We start from the raw sequence: 21,470 nt of genomic DNA on the forward strand, positions 1-21,470 counted from the left end.
GCGATCCACCTGTGCTCTAAAACGTATCATTGGATCTCTCACTCACCATCAGACGGTTTGCAGCACCCATGGGGGACGTGCAAACAGTCTGTCTCACGGACCAGGAAACATCCGCGCCACCATGGAGATCCCTGGCCTCTCCCTTCCCCCTTAACAGCGGCGGCACGCCTCCATTATTGCAATCGGAGCCCGTCACCGCACCCTTCTCCGAAATGGCACCACACTATCACTCACAGACTACTGCCAACCTGCGTCACACGTACAGGTCCCGCCCAAGTGCAAAGTACGAATGATCAAGAAGCAACGCCAACCGCATCTGAATAACCCCCAATGACATATACGAGAGCTCTCACCTTTTTGGTACCGCGGAGGACAGCCAGCAGCGTCCGGCACATCGGCAGCAGAACCAAACTGCAGTTGAAGTTGAGCACGGAGGCCGATGCTCTGCTTAGGCACAATCCTAACTGGACAAACAGAACAAGCGTCAGGGCAAGAGATAAAACACTGCACAACACACAGTAACAACACAATAAACAGAAAATCAATTTGACCTGAAACAGATGTCTCGGTTCCGTCGCATTATCTCCTTCGCGCGGTTTGAGAAATGCATTCTCTGTTTTGAAGCATGATATTGCAATTTTTTTTTTTTAAATGATAGGACGACAGCGGTAAAGACAGAACGAATTACCATCGCTCAGGCCCATTGATATCTCGGAGGTGCAGACGCGTTCTGCTTAAATGAGCGCGGCATTCCTCTAGTCAAGGAGGGTATAAGGGCCGTTTTTTTTTTTACTTTTAAAGAACCTTCCTCTCCACTCAGCGGAGGTTCATTATGGCGAAGAACGTACATGTGTCGGATTGACGTGTTGGAGCACAGCTAGATTGCTGACCTACCGCCATGTCAGTTCAAAAGAAAATGTGAGAAACTCATGTCGACCTTTTTACCACTTTTGTCGACCTTTTTAAGGCTTTTGTTGACCTTCCAACCCTGACAACCTTAGCCACCTCGACCTATTTCACGTTCAACCCAATGGCCGTATCCCCTATTTTGTCCGTATGGAGGTGTAGTACTGATTAGGACACTTACACAGAGAGCCAGCGTATGGGGGTCATGGACAGAGACTGTGAGGTGACAGTGGAGTAGATATAAAGACGCACACTAATGTAGCACACTTTGGGAATGACGCTTATAGTGGCTGGGTACAGAGACGGTCAGAGGTTATACTCCGATGGAGAAACTGCACCCACCGTAGGGCTGGACAGAGTTTTGATGCTGCGACCGATGTTGGGTCTGAAGAGACACCAGATGATAATACAGCATTTATAGACGCAGAGAGCAGTTCCTGCGCATCGGACGCACGGATGTACGAACACCAGGGGAGGGATTTGCACCAGGGGAGGGATTTGTACCAGGGGAGGGATTTGAAATGCAAAGTAATAACGCCCAAGCTTGGGATAATTCAGAAAGGGGAACCAACCCCGCCACATGCTTATTCCCAATGCCATCCACCACAGAGACGTAGTGAGTGGGACTAAAGCTAGGCCCACTAGGGTAGATGCAGCCCCTGCGGCCGATGATCGTTCCAGAGGAGGCCTGATGCACAACATTTGCGCAAATTGATGGGCCGATATCGTGCACCTGGCTTCTTTCATGCAGTCTGGAGCTCCGCCCCCTACACAGAGCCGTGCCAAAAGCCCACTAGAATTGAGCAACTACCCCGTGGCCAATGGTGGTGGGCAAGGCAGCAAAGGTTACACATGGAGTGTGTGGTCAGGTGTGAAAGATGTTGTGAGCGTGGGACAGAGGAGGATGTGAGAGGCATCAGCAGCACGGGTAACTTACCCACCCAGTAGAAAGCAGCATTTCCAGTACCTCTGAACCCCCCCCCCAATTACATAACAGCATCACTTTCAGTACCCCCCCCCCCCCCCCCCAGTAGAAAGCAGCACTTCCAGTAACACCCCCCCCCCCCCCCCCCCAATTACATAACAGCATCACTTTATAACATTCAGTAACACACACACCCCCCCCCCCCCCCCAGTAGATCAGCATCACTTCCAGTAAACATCCCCCCCCAATTCTAACAGCACCACTTCCAGTACCCCATCCAACAACAGCACTTCCTGTACACTACACACAATAGAACAATGGGGTGTCACCTGCTGGGGGAGGTGGCACAACAGGCTGATGTTCTTACAACTTATTTGTAGCATGATTAGCATGAGGGTACACAAAAGACGACGACCCCCCCCCCCCCCCCCCCCCCCAATAGTAACCTGCTGGGAGTTAAATGTCCCCCTCCCTAGTGAGCCGGATATTAGAGCAGCCTCCTTCCTCTAAGGTACTGGGACCCACATCACTGCAGCAGCGGCAGGAGCAGACCCTTCGCCCCTACTTCCGCAGGAGCAGGGAGATGACCGGGAGCGGAGCTCAGTCAGCGTGTGCTCAGGTTACACTCACACAGACGTTCCAAGTGTAGTTCCAGCAGCTGCCAATAGGTGGCGATGGTGCGTGCAGCACAGAGCGGATGACGTCATTGCAGTGTAAGCTACGAGTTACACAGAGAGTCCCTTCTGGTTGGTTGGCACAGTGGCGCGTGTCTATTAAGTCCAAGCTACGGGGAGCCACAGGTTGCAGGTTCGAGTCCCGAGACCCAGCACGTGGCAAGGGAGGGACTACATCGAAACAACCTGATTTTTATTTTTATATAATGATAATATTATCTATACATTTATTTTCAGCAGGAAACATTCTGTATAGATAATATTAATTATCTATATACCCTAGAATAATAAGTGGGGGAAGGACAGGGGCTGGTAGTGGCACTTGTGCAGTACAATTCTTTAAACTATACATAATATTAATTTCATAAAACTGAATGTTACACGACTAATCCACCAGAGAGATAGTATAATATAAAGAGATAAGTGAAAAGAAATTGGGGCTGTGTGTCCACGCCGTTAGAATCGGACCAACTCTCACTAGTGTATGGGGCCCTTAAGCACACTTGCCTACTTTTAAAAACTAGTTTCAGGGAGATTATAGTTGGTAGTAGACTTTTGCATTGAGGGGGGCGTGTCATGCTCATCCCAAAGGGCGTGTCTAGTTCCATATATGAAGATATTGTGATAAGAGATTGCGAACGTGGCACCTAGAAGCGTGGGTGTGCACTGCTACATCTGAGAGGAATCTTTTAAAATGACTTCTATACAAATGTAGATGATCCCCAAAGCAGTTAGTCCCCCGACCTATCCCCATCACTCCTGTCCAAGGTCTCCGAATGCCTCACGGCCATCTCAGCCTGGATGACCCAACGCTTCCTGAAACTAAACATGGCTAAAACTGAACTTCTAATCTTCCATCCCCCGAACATCCCCTCCTCTCCCACTATCTCCATCAGCATTGGTGAAACCGAGATCACCTCCACCGACCAAACGCGCTGCCTCGGTGTCATCATTGACTCCTCCCTCTCTTTCACCCCCCACATTCGTGCTCTCTCAGTCTTGCCGCTTTCACCTACGCAACATCTCACGCATCAGACCATTCCTCTCCACTGACGCGACCAAAATTCTCATTCACTCTCTTGTCATCTCCCGCCTTGACTACTGCAACATCCTTCTCTCTGGGCTACCTCTGACCCGCCTCGCACCTCTCCAATCCATTCTTAACGCTGCTGCTAGGCTCATCTTCCTCTCCCGCCGCTCTACCTCCGCCTCCACCCTCTGTCTATCTCTTCACCGGCTTCCCATTCCTTTCCGAGTTCTCTTTATACTCCTCACCACCACCTACAAGGCTCTCTCCTTCTCCACCGCTCCTTACCTCTCATCACTGATCTCTATCCACACTGCCTTTCTCTTCGCTCCATCGCTGACCGCCGACTGACCTCTCACCTAATCACCTCCTCCCACTCCCGTGTCCAAGACTTCTATTGCGCTGCCCCCCTGCACTGGAACAACCTCCCGCCACCCATCAGGCTTTCTGATTCCCTTACCTCCTTCAAGCGCTCCCTCAAAACCCACTTTTTTCGACTAGCCTATCCCTCCTCCTAACCTCTTTTGATCATCCTATCCTGCCTCCGTTCCCCTCCGTTCCTACTTATCCTGTTGTTTTTCGTTCGTCCACCCACTTATTTTTAGTATGTTAACTCTTATGAGTAGGGTCCTCCTTCCTCACGTACTCACCCTACCTCTTTACCTCACCTGTGCTCCTGTCCTGTTCTTCCCTTCCTCTACTTCATCTTCAGTCTCCTCGACAATTTTGACACCTACTTCTGAACTGATGCTGATTTTAGTTCTACCAGCTATACCCCTATTTATACTGTATTTTTCAACACACCCTGTACGTTACCTTGTAATTTGTTTTTTGTTTGCTATGTACGGCGCTGCGGACACTTTGCGGCGCCTTATAAATAAACGTACTACTACTACTAGTTAGTAAGAGCTACTATACTTGGTAAAGTGCTGGGAAATGGCACTGATGATTCAATGTAAATGTATCTATAACTCATTCCTTTTTCCCAAAGAAATGTAATAGTGTAATGTGGGCTACATGAAATGAGGGAGATTGTTAGACTAATGAGGGAGAGAGGGAGATTGCTGCTATTTCAGGGAGACTCCTGCAGAATGCAGGAGGGGAGGTAACTATGCCCTTAAGTGTGCAGGAGACTAGAGGACTGCTGGGCTTGGGCAAGCATAACAATAAACTGGAAACCATGGTGTATGTGCTAACCGTTGCTACAACAGGCCACATGATAGTTAAACCGCAACCAGGCCCAGCTTGTGCCACTTGGGGGCCGTGGGGTTGGTTAGAAACTACAGCCCGTTCTCTGAAAGCAAGTTCCATTGTGACTTTGGATATAGCTGCAGGATTAGCATTAAGCAAAATATACCCCCGAGGTTTGTAATCCCAGATATGTGACCGAAAATCAATATTATATGAACTTTTTAACGACATTATGGATTTTCTCAAACTAATATTGCAGCTGGAGGAGTCGTTGGGATCATACGTGGTCCGCTGGGAATTAATTAATGTGTTTGCCGACCACGGAAACCATTCATCAAACAGCCAAATGTGCTGTAATTCCAGGTCCTTTCTTTTATAAATGGCATTGTTCCGTACTAGAGTTATTTGCAAACGTACTTAAATAATGACTCCTACCCTACTGTACTAGTACGGGAGTCCTACTGGAGAAAGAGCGCTATATAAATAAAGTATTTATTATTCCTATCACCAAACATTATTCCTAGTGACTATCCCAGAATGTCAGAGATTCCTGGGAGAATCTGACCATCTCACGGAGACTCAAACCAGACGTAGAAACAGTAGCCGTGAAGGCAGGAAGCTTAAAAATGTGGCCACACCTCAGATAATGCAGTTTTCTGTAGGTTTGGCCCCAGGGGTGGATCGGCCCGCCGGGAAACCGGGCAATTTCCCGGTGAGCCTGCCAAAAACTCCTTAAAAATGGGCCGGCCAGGATCCCCCCTGGGCTGGCTGGGCCGCGGCACTTCCACATCCAAAATGGCCGCGGGAGCACGACAGCGCACAGCACCTTCCATGGGCCTTTATGTGTGGCAGGCTTCCAGCTCCCGTTCCCCCATCTGGAGGCAGCAGAAAGGAGCAGGTGAGCCCCCCCCCCCCCCCCGCATTAGCATTACAAACACCGCCACCACCCCGCCCCCCCGCATTACATCAGCTGCTGCCAACCCACCTCATTACATACGGCTACCCCCACAATTACATACGCCACCGCCAGCAACCCCCCCCGCATTACATACACTGCACCGCCTACCTCCCACACCAATTACATACGCCGCCGACAGCACCCCCAATTTTTTTTTTTAAGTCTGGACTGGAAGGACCCACGCTTGGCTCAGCTGTCCCCGCCCCTGCAGGCCCATTCTATACACAGCAGCCAATAGGTTGTGTGTATAGTATATCCAATAGGCCCCGGGCAGCAGTGGCTCAGCACAGCCTAAGCCAGTAAGCAGCGGAGCCATCAGGACGCCGGACCGACTGTGATTTATATGCATGGCTGAGCGGGCATCGGCGAGTGAAGAGTGGCAACGAATCATGTTGGCCGACGGCAGCAGCGCTGCTCGTCACTTGCCGCTGTCTGCTCGGCTACGCTGCTGTGGCTGCCTGGTCAGGTCACCCGTAATAGGTGCCACACCTATGCCCGTGCCTCACGGACCAAGTGACAAATCCGGTGCTGGTCGGTACTTTATATCTTATTAAATAGACCCCATAGTTGTATAGCCCAATTTGGCATTTGATTTTAACCCACACCCCTGATCCAATCGACGCTGGTAGAAAATCAGCACTGCGGTGGAACTGAAGCACAGCTTGTAGGTCTCCGTAAATCCGGTGATTCTCGTCTGCCCCGCAGGAAATCCCGGCAATGCTACTCTATACATTTGTGCTACTTTATAGCCAGATTTATTCATGCCCACTCTGCTTAGCAATACAGAACACGTTTCCCAATCTAACAGTATGGCTCAGCGCACACTTGATGGCACCCAGATGACCAGCCATTGCCAATGTAAATGCCGCTATATCAAACATTGGTTGTTTAGCTCTGCGGGAGCCTGGAACTACGAGAAGAGCAGATCTGGGAGACCGGATTTTTACTCCCTTAGATGAGGCTGCTGAGGAGAAGATGAATCTCCAGGACATAAACCTCTTCTTGTGCGACTGCGGCATTGCAGCTCTCACTCGGGGGAACAGAAGAAAGCAGGAGAGAGTGAGGGGAAGGGGGGGGGCAGTGAATGGGTAACATCACAAGAGATTAGCTGGAGCTTTGTAACTTGTTTCATATGTACAGACCAGCACAAAAGGCACAGGTTAGAGTACACGGGCAAATAAATAATACATTAATATATATAATATATATAATAATTTATTAAGCATGGTGAAGTGATACGTGAAAATGCACCAATTAGCTCCTAACTGTCAAGTTACAGGCTGGGTTTGAAAAATGACAGTTATGCACAGACTGTCTGCTGCATTACCACTTCGCCAGGCTTAATACATTCGCCCCAAAGAGCCTCACTGCAGCGAATAGTGATTTTCCCACTTTAATATACTGTATATATGAAACAGGCTATTCATACTTGCCTACCTTTCAGGAACAGTCGTGAGGCTCCCGAAAGTCCCCTACAATCCTCCCTCAGCAGGGGGTCCGCAGGGACCGGATGATGCAAATCAAATCATCGTGGCCCCACCCTCCGCTGTACAATGCCAGAAATACCGGCATTTCACAAAAAGGGGCGGACCCCCTTTTGATCGCAATGACCACGCCCCCACACAAGGCTGTTGTTAAGACCCACCCTTTTCTTGGCACACCCTCCGGCCCCACTCCCTGTTTCCTTTATCTGGCTGCCCTCTCCTGGGCCCTTATTCTGATCTAAGCGGTAACGGCCGCTTGCGGCCGTTCCGCCGATGTTTTCGCTCTGCGCATGTGCAGAGGGCACTCTGCGCATGTGCAGGCGAAATCGCCGCACATTTTATTTTACCGCCGCAAAGGGGGTGGATAGGGGCGTGAGGGGCTACCTAGCCTCATTTCCCTATGCATACGCCCCGCGTTTCATGGGCGTTCCCATGCAAACGCGGGGCGTACGCATGGAAATGAGGCTGTGACGCATGTGTTGGGGGCGGGCATCTGACATCGCCGGATGTCAGCTGCCCGCCCCCATACATGCTTTCACACGGACAAGTGTCCGTGAGGTCTATGGGTGCGGGAGCTGGTGAAGCGTGCGGCCCTGCCTTCGATGGTCGGCGACCATCGAATGCAGGGGGCTGCTCCAAGATGGTGGAGGCGTATCCCCCGCCATTTTCATGCGGACCGCCACATGTCCGCGTACGGACGGCCGTGGCGATCCGTATGGAAGGCGGGGATTCGCCTGCACGGTCGGAGCCGCATATGCGGCTCCGGCCGCACCAACCAGAATAAGGGCCCTGGAGAGGACGGCATAAAAGTAGGCCATTCTGGAATAAGGCTGTAACATAACAAAATGGGGGGGGGGGTGAAGAGCTGTGAATACTTTCCAGATTCTCTGGCTCAGATTCCAACCCCTGAGTACTACACTATCTCTCTCCCCTCTACCTCTCTTCCCCATACAGTTTCAAAATTCCCTTCTGTGTACGGGAGCCAGAGAGGCATCGCTGGTTACCTTATACTGACACTCTAGAAGTTTAGAACTGCTTCAAATATATTACTGATCTGCTTAAAAATATGTTAGAAACTCTGCTACAATACACTGAGTACTATTAGCTTGAGAGCATTGTTTTATACACAACGTAGAAGCACAGTTTATACGCATTCCTTAATTTACATCTAAAAACTCCACACTGTGACATAGATATCTATATCAGGATGGTGTAAATTGCATGCATACGTCCTCCGTGGCAGAAGCAAATTGTCTGTACATATTGAATTTCTGCATACATGGAAGTTTGATTACTTCCTCTTTGCTGAGGACCAAACGTTGCAGGATATTTGCAACAAAAGTCTTAAATTGTAAACCCTAAGGATACAGTATCCTCTTAAGCCTTGTTCCCAGGATTGCAATATTTCTGTATGAAAATAATGCCCCTTTCAGACCGCACAAAAAAAACGGTGTTTTGCAGATTTTTAAGCGTTTTGAAACGGTAATCTGTGCAGTCTGAAAGGTGCAAAGTGATTTTACCGTTTTCAAAAAAAAAGTTTTTTGGAAACTGTAAAAAAGCAGGGTCCTACCCGTTTCAGACACGTTTTTTTTGTTGTCAAAACGGATCTGAAACGGGATTCCTACCCCCCCCCCCTCCCCTCTGAGCAGCGAAGCGAGGGGAATAGTCACGCTAGAGGCAGGGGGTCCCTATGTTATATCAGTGGCGGGGTCCCTGCAGCTACTAGTTCCCATACGCTGCAGGGACCCCGCCACTGATATAACATACACTGTAAGGACCCCCTGTGCTGGGACCCCCGAGCAGCCTCTCTCCCCCCTCCCCAAGCCTCCCCCCCCCCCCGTCGTGTCCATACCGCACTGTTTTGCAGGAAGACCCCCGGGCAGCCTCTCTCCCACCTCGCCCCCCCCTGTCATACCTCCAGCTTCTGCTATCACCGGACAGAGACGGCTCCTGTTAAAGCGACTGTGAAAACGGCTCACACTGCTCCCCTGTGGCGGGTCCAGGCTGGGGGGGGGGCGAGGGGGGCGAGAGGCTGCCCGCGGGTCCTCCGGCAAAACTGATTAATGTATGGGGGCGGTGGGGGGCGCGCGCGCGGCTGCCCAGGTGTCCTCTGTAAAAATTGATTCATTGGGGGGAGGCTGCCCCCCCAATAAATCAGTTTTGCGGGCAGCCTCTCTCTCCCTACCCCCCCCCCCCCCCCCAGCCTGGACCGGCCACAGTATATATACTGTAAGCGCCAGTGGGCCTAGCCATCGCCACTTATCTCTTCATATTTGTGTACTGTACGACTAGATCCAGTGGAGTTAAGAGGGTGGGGGGGGGGACTTTTTACCTGGGCCCCGCTCCCCCTGCTGCAGCACAGCTCCTCTCCCCAGCGCAGCACACGCTTATCAGTGCTGTGGGCGGAGCAGCCACACGTCCCTTCTGCAGGCCCCGTCCCTGCCCAGTGACCACGCCCCCTCCATTTTACCATGGTCCAGCTGACCTGTCAAGCTCCCCTGGCTAGATCTCCTGGAACGCGTTCCATCCCTTACACTGGCACTTTATAAATCAAATGTATTAACAATATCACCATTATCATTTTTATTGGTAGGCGCAATAGATTAGAATTACAATATGATGGATCGGGTCGTTAAAATGGGAAACGAGACGAGATGGCGGATGAGAAATCTCCCCGCTGCTACATAATTGGTTCTTAATAAACATTTGCGTTTTCCCAACACTGACGTGTATTTAAAGCTGAATAATGTACAGGAGGAAACATATAAACACCACAACTACTTCCTATACACTAAGTAACGCCATCCATCAAAGCTTTGCATATATATGAGACAGAAGCTGCCCCCCCACATACTGAAATATACATGAACTGCTTGTATTAAAGGTGGGCCTCATTAATCAACATGATTCATGCACTATACAGGAGATGAACGGTGATGCGGAATTGGTAGCACTTCGTCATCGCTGTTTTATAATAGAAGAGAGCAAACTACATAGCAAGAAACCATCACAGGGCCGGGGAGGCTGTGTTGGAATATATAGGAGAACTGTGACCAAAATAAATTGTGGTAAATTCTATGAGGTGAAGTACCGCCACTGAGAGACAGAGGGAGCTGTGAAGACAGATTGGAGGTAGGAGCAGATAGGGAACGGGGGTGAGGTGGAGAGATTGCAGGCTAAAAACTGTCACACCTCACAGTGAAATATTATTGCAGAAGCTATCAATTTGAGGGGCTTTTAACTAATATAAATCCTGAGACATTCACTGGCCACCTTACGTTACAAAATGATCCAACATGGGCCTAAAACTATAACAGCAGGTGATAGAGAGAAGGCCTTATTGTGCTTGGAGGCAAGGTGGATTTACAAGTTAAATGTCCACGCGGCCTCAATGAAAATTTGCCCCTTAACCCCTTCGTTGGCACCCCTTCAGCCTGCACTCCCTCTTGCTGGTCAGCGCGGCTGAGTGCTGAGATCAGCGATGCGCTCAGCTTCAGCCGTGCCCGGCCCCGCCTCCTTCCCCCCGGCTGTGGGCGGCGTGACCTTGATAAGGTCACGTCGCACACAGCAGGGTTGCCAGGGGCAGGGCCGGGCAGCGGCTGATCTAGGGCACGGCCACTGGATACACAGTGTTTTTTGTTTTGTTTTTAGGGAGAGCTCCCCTCGAAATAAACTTGCCCAGTGGGGAGCACTCCCTAGAAAAATACCACTGAAGGGTTTAATTGCTTTTTGTAAAAAAAATTTAACGTGAGCGCTCAGCCATTTTTGCATTTCGATGTAGCCATATTATTGATCTTATAGACTCATTTATCCTCCAGAATGTGCATATAGCCCTGTTCTGAGCTGTAGCATTTAATGTGGAGTTTATATCATTATTTATTTCAGAGACTAGTAAGCCCGCTTGAAGCAAATGCTTCGAAAGCTAGTAGATGTAGTTTCACTTGCTGCCAACAGATGGCAGTGTTTTCGGAGACACATGGACACTAGATATATATTAGATTAGTACGTAGTATTGGTTATTCCAAGGATTGTGTCTATATACTTTAAAAGCGGAGTGTGATGGCTCTTCTAAGACGTAAGTCTATATGCTGCGGAAGTTTGTATGCAGCTTATTTGATTCAACTATTATGTTCATATGCGGCAGCCAGATTAATCTTTAATTTTTGTCCTGTGACCCGCTGATATTTTAAACTTTATTTGTTAGATATCACCATGGCGATTCCTGGGGAGGTTGGGCGGCGTAAAGACACATCTGACGTTATAGCGCCACGTGGCCGGCCGGGCGTGTGAGGTGAGGGAGCACTTGTATCTGTGTTCATATAAACGGTAAGACGCATTTCTATGCATATTGTTATGATGAAGGAGTAAAATACGAAAGCTTAACTTAATTATTGTCGTAAGATCTGAGTGATTTATTAAGTCAGCATGGCTAGGCATAATCTACATTTCGGTTCCCATCTTTTGGCTGTCAGCCTACCTCCATGTTGACCTTAACGAAGATCAACCCAATGCTTGTAGACCTAATGCCCTATTCCCCTCACATGCAGCCTTGCTCTACCCTAACTATAATCATTGATTTGATTTTATTACTGCTATAAATCGTCCAAAATAAAACCATTTAAGATTTTCTTCTATTTTGAGTTCAACCCCTACCCTTAAACGCAAAGGTCTCCTCACTCGTATCTCCAACGGTCTCTCTGCTATCTCTTCCTGGATGTCCCAGCGCTTTCTCAAACTTAACATGTCCAAGACTGAGATGATCATCTTCCCACCCTCCCGCACAACCTCACATCCCACAATCTCATTATCTATTGATGGCACGACTATCACCTCTAGCCCCCAAGTACGCTGTCTTGGAGTATTCCTTGACTCCTCTCTCGGCTGATACACATATAATAATTTACCCTGTATTTGTCCTGTATTGGCTTCAACTGTAAGTTACTTTTTTATTTAGTTTTTTCCCCCTTTTTGATTATGTGTACTCTGTAACTGGGCGCTGCAAAACCCTTGTGGCGCTATATAAATAAAGGGTACTTGTTTCCAAGCACGGCGCCTGTCGGGTCCCATCGCATACCATAACTTTAGGTATGCAATGGGACCCGATCAGACCCGACCAACCCGTTTTTCGGGGTTTAAAGACGTTCCTGTACAATTTAAAAATCGGTCGCATCGCATGCGATTACAATGGCATGTGATGCGACGCGACCGACCCGATTTTTACATTGTACCCAATGTTAAATGGCCCCCCAGACCCGATTTTTAATTGTATACCCACCATGATGGTTAATTATTAGGTAAAATCCCCCCCATTGTTAACGCAACGCCACGATAAACGTCAACCCGAAGCGTGGCGAGCGCAGCGAGTCCGCGAGAGGCGGCAGTACGCGTCCTCCGACCTTTTCATACCCCCACTATCCACGTCGGTGTGGAGTTGATTTTATATAGTGTGGCGAGCGGACGCGGAATACATGTGAAGTAATGCGCGTCTGCTCGCCATGCTTCGGGCTCGGTGGCTCGCTGCGCTCATCACACTATATAAAATCAACTCCACGCCGACGTGGATAGAGGGGGTATGAAAAGGTCGGAGGACGCGGGCTCGCTGCGCTCGCCACGCTTCGGGTTGGCGTTGATCGTGGCGTGGCGTTAACAATGGAGGGGCATTTGACATAGTAATTACCCATCAGGGTGGCTGTACAATTAAAAATCGGGTCGAATCGCATGCAATGCGACCGATTTTTCCGACCCGATGACATACAAATTACATCGGTGGCGCCGTGCTAGGAAACAAGTACCTAATAAAGGATAATAATAATAATAATAAAAAAAGGTCGCTACAGCCTATACTGACACCATATATTAGGTGTTGGAGGTTACATACAGTACACAAGGCGTTCAAATACTTTAAACTTATTGAGTCCAAGGGGTGACATTAGGCCAACAAGCTGTCACAATAATTTTCTTAAGCTGTTGGCATATTACTTTTTACATTTTATAAGGAGGGGAAGAGGGAGATAATCTACAAGTACCCTTGAACGGATCTGGCTACACTTTCAGAAGAAATAAGTCAGCCGTACTTCAGACAAATGTCAAAGCTCTTATGCCGAACATCACTTACAAAACATTCAAAGTAAGAAAAAAAGCTATTTGTACACAGAATCTCACAGGCGGCTTTCCGGCTCGTAAACAGAATGATATCGGAGCAGGCACAAGCTAAACGTATAGTCATAACTGGCATTAATGGTACATAAGGATAAGATATAAGCAAAACAGAAGAAAAATATAAACATGTAATTTCCATTACAGAATTAGGGGTGCTCAAGGTGGCAGCAAAGATGGTTTGGGAGTCAGCATTGACTGTAGCAAATGTCTGTGAAATGAGTGGAGAGAGATCTGTCCTAGTTCAGCAGTCCTTTCAGTCTTTCTTAATGCCCTACTGACAGCTGGAGCCCGGATGCCAGTGCCTCCAATGTCTTTGGGAGTGATGCCACTTCATACAATATCTTTCATAATTTATTTGGTTATGAAGATCCCTGGTTTTCAGTTACTCAGGTATCCTTAGCTCAATGTCAGACAAGCGAATTAGTTATATTTAATTAGTAAAATAACTGGACTTTTGGCAAGGACCAACTGTAGATTTTTAGGAGCCCCTAGTAGGCGACACACCATCGCATGAATCCTCCAGATGAAGGCCGCGCATCAGGCCTGTTCCTGTGGCGCTGCCTGACCCGGGGTGCTTGCACTGAGATAGTGGTTTGGAATCATGTAGAGAACGCTTTGCGCTCTACTATTGTAGTCCAAAAGTAACAGAGCTATTTAATATCGCTCTGCTGCATGGACAATTGCTATGAGAAGCAGCTGCCCTCTTCAGCCCTACCACTGCTACTTTTGCCATGTATACATGCCCATGATGAGGTCCCTAGTGGGGGGATGGATCCAAATGAATGCCTCTCCGCCACTCACCTTGCTTCTCACTGTAAGGAAAGCCGCTTCGGGAACTAACTCCTCACTTTCCGCAGTCAAACATGGGAATTATAAGGGGACGTCAGTTTCGGAGCTGTCAGGTAAGCGGGAGATCTCAATGAAATCTCCTAAATTACTTACACGATAAATAGTCCTGTTAACACAATGGGGGAGATCTGTCCTAGTTATTTATTTACAGTTTCTTATATAGCGCATACAGATTCCGCAGCGCTTTACAGAGCATAGTTATTAGCAAAAACACATAACAAATTACATTACAAGACAGTTTAGGACAAGTACATGGTTATATGGATAGTTGCGCCAGGGGATAGGACACTGAAGCAATCATCAGGGTGGCAGAGGTTTATATATTCTAAGAAAGGCACATGAGGAGAGAGGGCCCTGCTCGTGAGAGCTTACATTCTAAAAAGGGAGGGTTAGACAGACAGGGGTGACACAGAAGGGAAAGAGGTGAGCATAAACAGGTTAGGATGAGAGATGGTCGGGTTTTATGCAGGAGGGTGGGAAGAGGTCAGCTTAGTCCTAGATATTAGTTCAGCATCCCTTTCAGTCTCTCTTTCTTAATGCCCTACTGACAGCTGGAGCCCAGCTACCAGTGCCTCCAATGTCTCTGGGAGTTATGCCAATGCCCTACTGACAGCTGAAACCCGGCTACCAGTGCCTCCAATGTCTCTGGGGGTTATGCCACTGTATACAATACAATAGCTTTCATAATTTCTCCAGCTGTTATATCCTACATTACCTACACAATAAATAGCCCTGTTAATACAAAGGGGAGATGCAAAATGCTACAGGAGGCATCTGAAGACACAAGAAGCCTTGTGCCAGCATCACAGATCCAGTTGAAGACACAGCATCGCATCAACATTACAAACATAGGCCACCTAGAGTAAGTCTGAGCTTAATCAGAATGACCGCCGGAACTTATCTGACCCACTGGCCTCTGCATGACTATACAATGGGGATGACAGGTGAACATTTTGTGGAATGGTCCCTGTCACCACCTCTGCTCTGCCTAGAGTCTACTCGGGGTACTGCAAGCGACGATACAGCACGAGTGAGGCGTGCTATTCGAGGGGGCGTCGTACACTAATTAGGGATCCATGTGCTCAGTTGTCAACATTGACGCCAAATGATCGTGGAAAAACTTACAGTATATCGAACTTTGAGTGGACTTTATTTCATTGTCGACCTAAATATGGTGTATGAGCTGTACCACATCGCTGTATGTTGTGACACTTTGTGTTCATCTGTGCGATGAATTGAACTGAAACCGATATTTACATTGTATTATTAAAATATCAGATTATTTTTAAGACGCTTATCGGTATGACTACATTACCGGAGTACATACAGCGCAAGTAGCGTAGCTCAAAACCTAGAGCTACAGTAATGATAACAACATGAAGTCATATGCACTGCAGGTGGGGCAGATGGAACATGTACAGAGAGAGTTAGATTTGGGCAGGGCCAGATCAACAATGGGAAGGGGCGGAGCTGCAGCAGCGCGGACGTGTCATGGTTAGCATTACTACCTCACAGCACTGGGGTCATGGGTTTGATTCCCACTAAGGCCCTAACTGTGTGGAGTTTGTATATTCTCCCCGTGCTTGCGTGGGTTTCCTCCGGGTACTCCGGTTTCCTCCCACAATCCCCAAATATACTGGTAGGTCAATTGGCTTCCAACAAACTTAATGGTATGGGTCATTGGGTCGATCCAATTCAGGTCGACATGCATTTAGTGCCCCAAAAACCTTATAACGTTCCCTGTAGTCACTTCTTGATTTTTTTCTCTTTATGCATTTAAGGTCGACGGGGTTGGAAGGTCGACACAAGCATTGGTTCAACAATGGGAAGGTCGGCAGTCAAAAGGTCAACATGAGTTTAAAAAAAAGGGGTACTTATGTATTAGCCGGGCTACGCCGACAATGTAGCTTAGGCTACGGTGTCAGCGCAGCCATTCCCGGGCGCCCGGCTAATATCTGACTTACTGCGGCGGGCGGCGGAGCTGCTTCGGCAGACGGAGGGTGGAGATCCCGGAGGGCTGAAGGGCGGCCGCCGGAGCTTCATCGGCGGCCGGCCAGAGGAGGGAGATCATCAGGCGGGCGGAGGACATGGCAGCAATGTATGTAATTCTGTGTAATGCCGCTGGGGGAGCATCACATGGTTTCCCTGCTCCGGCAGTGGCACTATTCGAATTGCGTACATTGCGCCCGCCAGGGAGGACTGTCATGACGGCCGGGAGAGCGGGGAGCCGAGTGCCGGAGGCGCCGGGGACATCGTTGAGGGCTAAGTATGATGCACCACACACACACAACACTCACTAACACTATCATATACCCACTATCCACGTCATACCCCCATTATCCACGTGGGCGTGGAGTTAATTTTATAAAGTGTGGCAAGCGCAGCGAGCCCCACGAGGTGACGCACATCCGCGTCCGCTCGCTGCGCTCGCCACACTTTATAAATTTAACTCCACGCCCCTGTGGATACTGGGGGTATGACGTGGATAGTGGGTATATGATCCATTATGTATTAGCACAGCTCCAGTTACGTAAGTTACGCAGATTACTTAGCCAGGATAGTGGTGTATTGGTATTCTCAAAACACCACTACGCAAACTACGTAATGGGCGCCCTGCTAATACATAAGTACCAAAAAAAGTTTGTCCCGAGTGTTGACACAGTCTAAAGGTGCCCACAGACGCATCAATTATCGAATGCGTTTTGTACTTTTTAAGCACAAATTGCATCTTATGTACAATTATTGGATGGTGTTTATGTTCCCGGGAGCCCGATATTGTATGTCTAAAAAAGTACGTGCTGCACGTACTTTTTAGACTACATCTGAAATTTAACATTACAAACATGGGTTTATCACATGCATCCAAGTGCACATCTCATAGCAAGCTGGAAGAAAAATTGTATAGAACCATTGTACAGTCAAAAACGCATAGCACAGTACAATTGTAGCGTCTGTGGGCACCTTAAGGGCACCGTCTAAGTGTACCGCTGCGCTCGCCATGCTTCGGGCAATATTTTCTTCTTCCACCACGCCCTAGTGGATGGTCGGGTATGAAATACTGCCTGTCGGCACACGTCGGCTCTTAAAAACTTGAAAAACGCATGTCGACCTTTTGACTGTAGACCTAATGCGTGTGTCGACATTCCGACCTTACCTAACAATGTTCACCTATTTCAGGTGTCAACCTAATGCCTGTCATCCTCCAGTGGTCGTACCAATCGATGTCAACCTTTTTTAGGGTCGACCTGATGACCTTATCCCAAACTTGACCCTAGAATGTCTGCGTGTGCGTGTACATGTGGTAGGGAATATAGATTGTAAGCTCCACTGGGGCAGGGACTGATGTGAGTGCAACTATTCTCTGTGCAGCGCTGCGGAATATGTGTGCGCTATATAAAGAACTGGTAATAAATAAGATATTTGTTGGTCTTAGATTAGTAACATGTAACTATTTTTAGAAAGGAAACAAACACTTATGTGACTGTCCAATGGCCTCGTCGTGTCGCAGCATCTATCGGCTCTGCCGCGGAACGTACCGGACAGAGGGAACGCTATACTGCAGGTGTGCACCCAGCACCGGGATGGAATTATCTGCGGTCATTAGTCCGTCCCTGGGAACAGCTGTCGGACCTCAGACCAATTTGCCACATAACAAAAGGAGAGGAAGTAAAGAGCGGAAAGTCATTGAGTCCTCCAGCTTCCTCATTCCACAGGCTGAGTGTCAGCATGCTGAGGACCCCCACAGCTGTAGTAAGGGGGGTGGGCCCTGGCAATCTGTCACTTCATTCATCCCCAGCCAGGGGCAGGCACTGAGCAAACAGCAGCTTTTGTTCCTACTGTAACTCGTCAGCTTTTCCACTGCGCCAGGATCCTATATTATAACACATTACCCACCTCCCAAATAAAACCCTGTCCTTGGTGACTGCTTACCCCCAACATCTGGTGCAAGTAATGATACTGTGGGGCGGTGTAATACAGCGTAAAGGTTCTCCAAAACAGCCAAGCATTCAGCGTAATCCAGGAGAGCTGCGGACAAGAAGAGAGCTTTAATGAATGGAACACAGTAGAACGAGGCTTAGAAAGCAGATTTTTAAACATGTATTTGTGCACGCTAACATGTTACCAACATGTCCTGCAACTCTTGCTCCACTGTACACGTGTGTTTCTGCTTCCTCAAGACACCCCAACATTGCAGGTATTAAGGATATCCATGTTTAAGCACGGGTGCTTTGAGGAACACTGGGGCAGATGTATTAAGCCTTAACAAGAGATAAATCCAAGGGTGATAAAGAGAGATAAACGTCCAGCCAATCAGCTCCTTACTGACTTTTTTCAAACACAGCCTGTAACATGGCAGCTGGCAGGTGATTGGCTGGACGTTTCTCTCTCCTTATAACACTTGCATTTATCTCTTGTTAAGGCTTAATACATCTGCCCGGGTAATCACCCCCGAATGTCATTCTGTGGGACATTGCACCCCTTCATAACTACTAGGTTAATTCTCACACCCTGGGGTGTGTAACTTGTTACTGTAAGTGGAAATAGCTACTGTGGATTGTGGCACCAGGCACACAGACCATTCCACATCACATAGAACAGTTTCTCAAACTCTGTTCGACGTTCGGCAGTCCAGGTTTTAAGGATATTTATGCTTGAGTGCAATACCTCAGTCAATTTCAATGAAATACCTGGACTCAAACATAGATATGCTGAAAACCTAGACTGTAATTGTGGTGTTTGGGAAGCTGAGCTCAAATATTATTGTCTGCCAATCTGTACAATGACTCAACCCGTGCAAACACAAAACCCCAACCTGCATAATATTTACACGTCGGACAATGTTGTTCATATGAAGAAAATCTATGTTATCCTTTATTTATATGGCGCCACAAGGGATCTGCAGCGCCCACGCACAGAGTACATAAACGAATATGCTAAACAAGAACACAGTATATTATATATAATATATATATATATACACACACACACACATACATACACATAACTTTTTTAATTCTTTCGTTTTAACTGTTAATAAGTACAGCAGCGTTTCCCCAAACCCACTCTTAAATTCCAGGTTTTAAGGATATCTATGCTTGAGTCCAAATGAGGTACCAATTAAGTCACCTGTGCTCAAGCATTGATATCCTTAAGAACTGTAGTAGCAGCAGCATTTGGGAAATTGCTGTACGGTGTCAGGTTGTACCAAAATCTATAGCGAAACTCAGATTATGATCTGCCATTGGCTGAAACTTTAGAGAAGGCTCCCAGTATCCACCACTATGACAGGGTAACAAATGTGTGTGATACACTTCTGGAATTATTACACACAAAAGCAGTTAAAAGTTCCCCAAAGTTTCCCAGTAAGTGCCGGTATAATGTTATATAAGAGGTCCTACCAGGAAGAGGTGCTTGGGTCCTTCATTGTAGAGCCAGCTGTGGCCAGGTCCAGCCATGCTGCTGCTGCTGTGTGATACACAATCCTGCTGCTGCTGCTGCTGCTGCTGCTGCTGCTGTGTGACACACAATCCTGCTGCTGCTGTGTGATACACAATCCTGCTGCTGTGTGATGATACACAATGGTCAGTGAGCTGCTGCTGCTGCTGCTGTGTGATACACTATCCTACTGCTGCTGTTGCTGTGTGACACACAATCCTCCTGCTGCTGCTGCTGCTGCTGCTGTGTGATGATACACAATGGTCAGTGAGCTGCAGCTGCTGCTTCCTGCCTTCTCCCCTGTGATCCTCATCTGGTAGTTCTCACCATACATAGTGTCTGCTCAGACAGTCCCCATTCCCAGTCTGTCTGTGGTTAATGATGTGGGACAGGCACCTTTGTAGGAGCAGTCCCCGCAGATTGCTCACAGCAGCAGAGCTGACTATCACTCAGATCCAACTTTTCCCAAACTCCTCCAACTTTTCTCAGCAATGACACAATGTTGCAGTTTGTTTAATCCCATTGCTCTGCACACCGGCCATGCAATACAGAGGCACATTCCACCCATCAATTCATTCCCATATCTATCTGCAGATTCCTGGGCTAGCTAACTTTTTCCATTCAGAGATAATGCCTAACAAAGAGGAAGGATTTGGGGAGGGGGACTGCCTGCTACAGTGGCCCGGATGGATCATATTTTTCCTAGGGATATTTGCTTTTCTCCAGCTGAACAATTGGACTGGATTGTTAAATGCAAACATTGCAATATGTATGGGACACACAGCAAATATGTCAGGGAAATAACTTCTTTGTAACTATTATAGTTGCAATAATGAGTGATATTTATACACATCTCTGCAGGACCAACACAAAATGTCTAGGTCAACAGCCGACAACAAAAGGTTGACATTTGCGCATGTCGACACAAGCGTTTTGGGGGGGGGATTTTTGTATATTTTTGTTTTTGTGTATATTGCACAGACAGTGTATTCATTTTTTTTGTTATTGTATTTATGTATTGAAAATAATATTATTATACTTGCACCCCGGATTTGGGCACTGGACCTGACATTTGCGAGGTGAAGCTCCCCACAGCGACCCAGCAATAAGCTGGGTTGCTGATGTTATCAAGGGCAGGGCGTCGCCGAACATCGCGCGGGGGGTGGTGCAGAGAAGTTAGAGCTTGGAGCTGACGCTGCTTCCTCCCTGTAGTGTGAACGGGACTTGGGCCACTCGACCCAGGTTGTTACCCGTTTACACTGCCTAGCAACCCAGGTCCAATCTGGGTAAAACCCTTCTTTTAACCCGGGTCAGTTTGCCGGGTAGCTGCCGGATCAGGGATTCTTCAAAAAGCCCGTTCACACTGCATAGTGACCCAGGTCATACCTGGCTCATTTGTGCGGGATAAAAGGGGTAATACTTTAGAACCGCCTGACAATTAAACACAACTTATGTTTAATGTATAGAATATGGTTTTACATACAATAAAAGTATGTTTTTGTTATGCTAAAGCTGTGAGCTGGTAGAACACTTTGGGCCATGTAGTCCTTCCACCAGGGCTGGCGCCACCATTAGGCAGCTCTAGGCATTTGCCTAGGGCGCCGGCCACTGGAGGGCGAACTGCCGCCCCCCGGATGGAGGTGAGAGGAGGTGCAGAGATTGGAGCTGGCAGGAGCGGACAAGGGGGTCCGTGCTGCGGGGGTACCTGCGGCACTGTGTATTAAGCTGGCGGCGGCTGGGTCCCTGCAGTGATTAGAAAATAACTAGCGCTATCCGCCGGGCAGTGGCGTGGGAAGCGATGCTGGGTTTGAAACCACTGGCCGCACAGACAGCGCTGCCACTCGCTCCCCCAAGCGGTAGC

At 48.2% G+C, this 21,470-nt stretch overlaps 1 protein-coding gene across 1 annotated transcript in view; it reads right to left on the reverse strand.

Annotated features, from left to right (window-relative positions):
* Window positions 1-20,187, reverse strand: part of NOX4 (NADPH oxidase 4) — a 193,541-nt gene extending 173,354 nt beyond the window's left edge. Inside the window, exons 1-3 of the mRNA XM_083170172.1 lie at window positions 19,573-20,187; window positions 18,104-18,199; window positions 354-464 (exon numbers count right to left, since the gene is read on the reverse strand). Coding sequence (XP_083026298.1) covers window positions 354-464; window positions 18,104-18,199; window positions 19,573-19,629 — 264 coding nt within the window. The 5' untranslated portion in view covers window positions 19,630-20,187. The remainder of the gene's footprint in view (window positions 1-353; window positions 465-18,103; window positions 18,200-19,572) is intronic.
* Window positions 20,188-21,470: the final 1,283 nt, after the last annotated feature.

The sequence above is a fragment of the Crinia signifera genome, chromosome 2 (assembly GCF_055691185.1).
Source record: "Crinia signifera chromosome 2, ASM5569118v1, whole genome shotgun sequence".
NCBI lineage: Eukaryota > Metazoa > Chordata > Amphibia > Anura > Myobatrachidae > Crinia > Crinia signifera.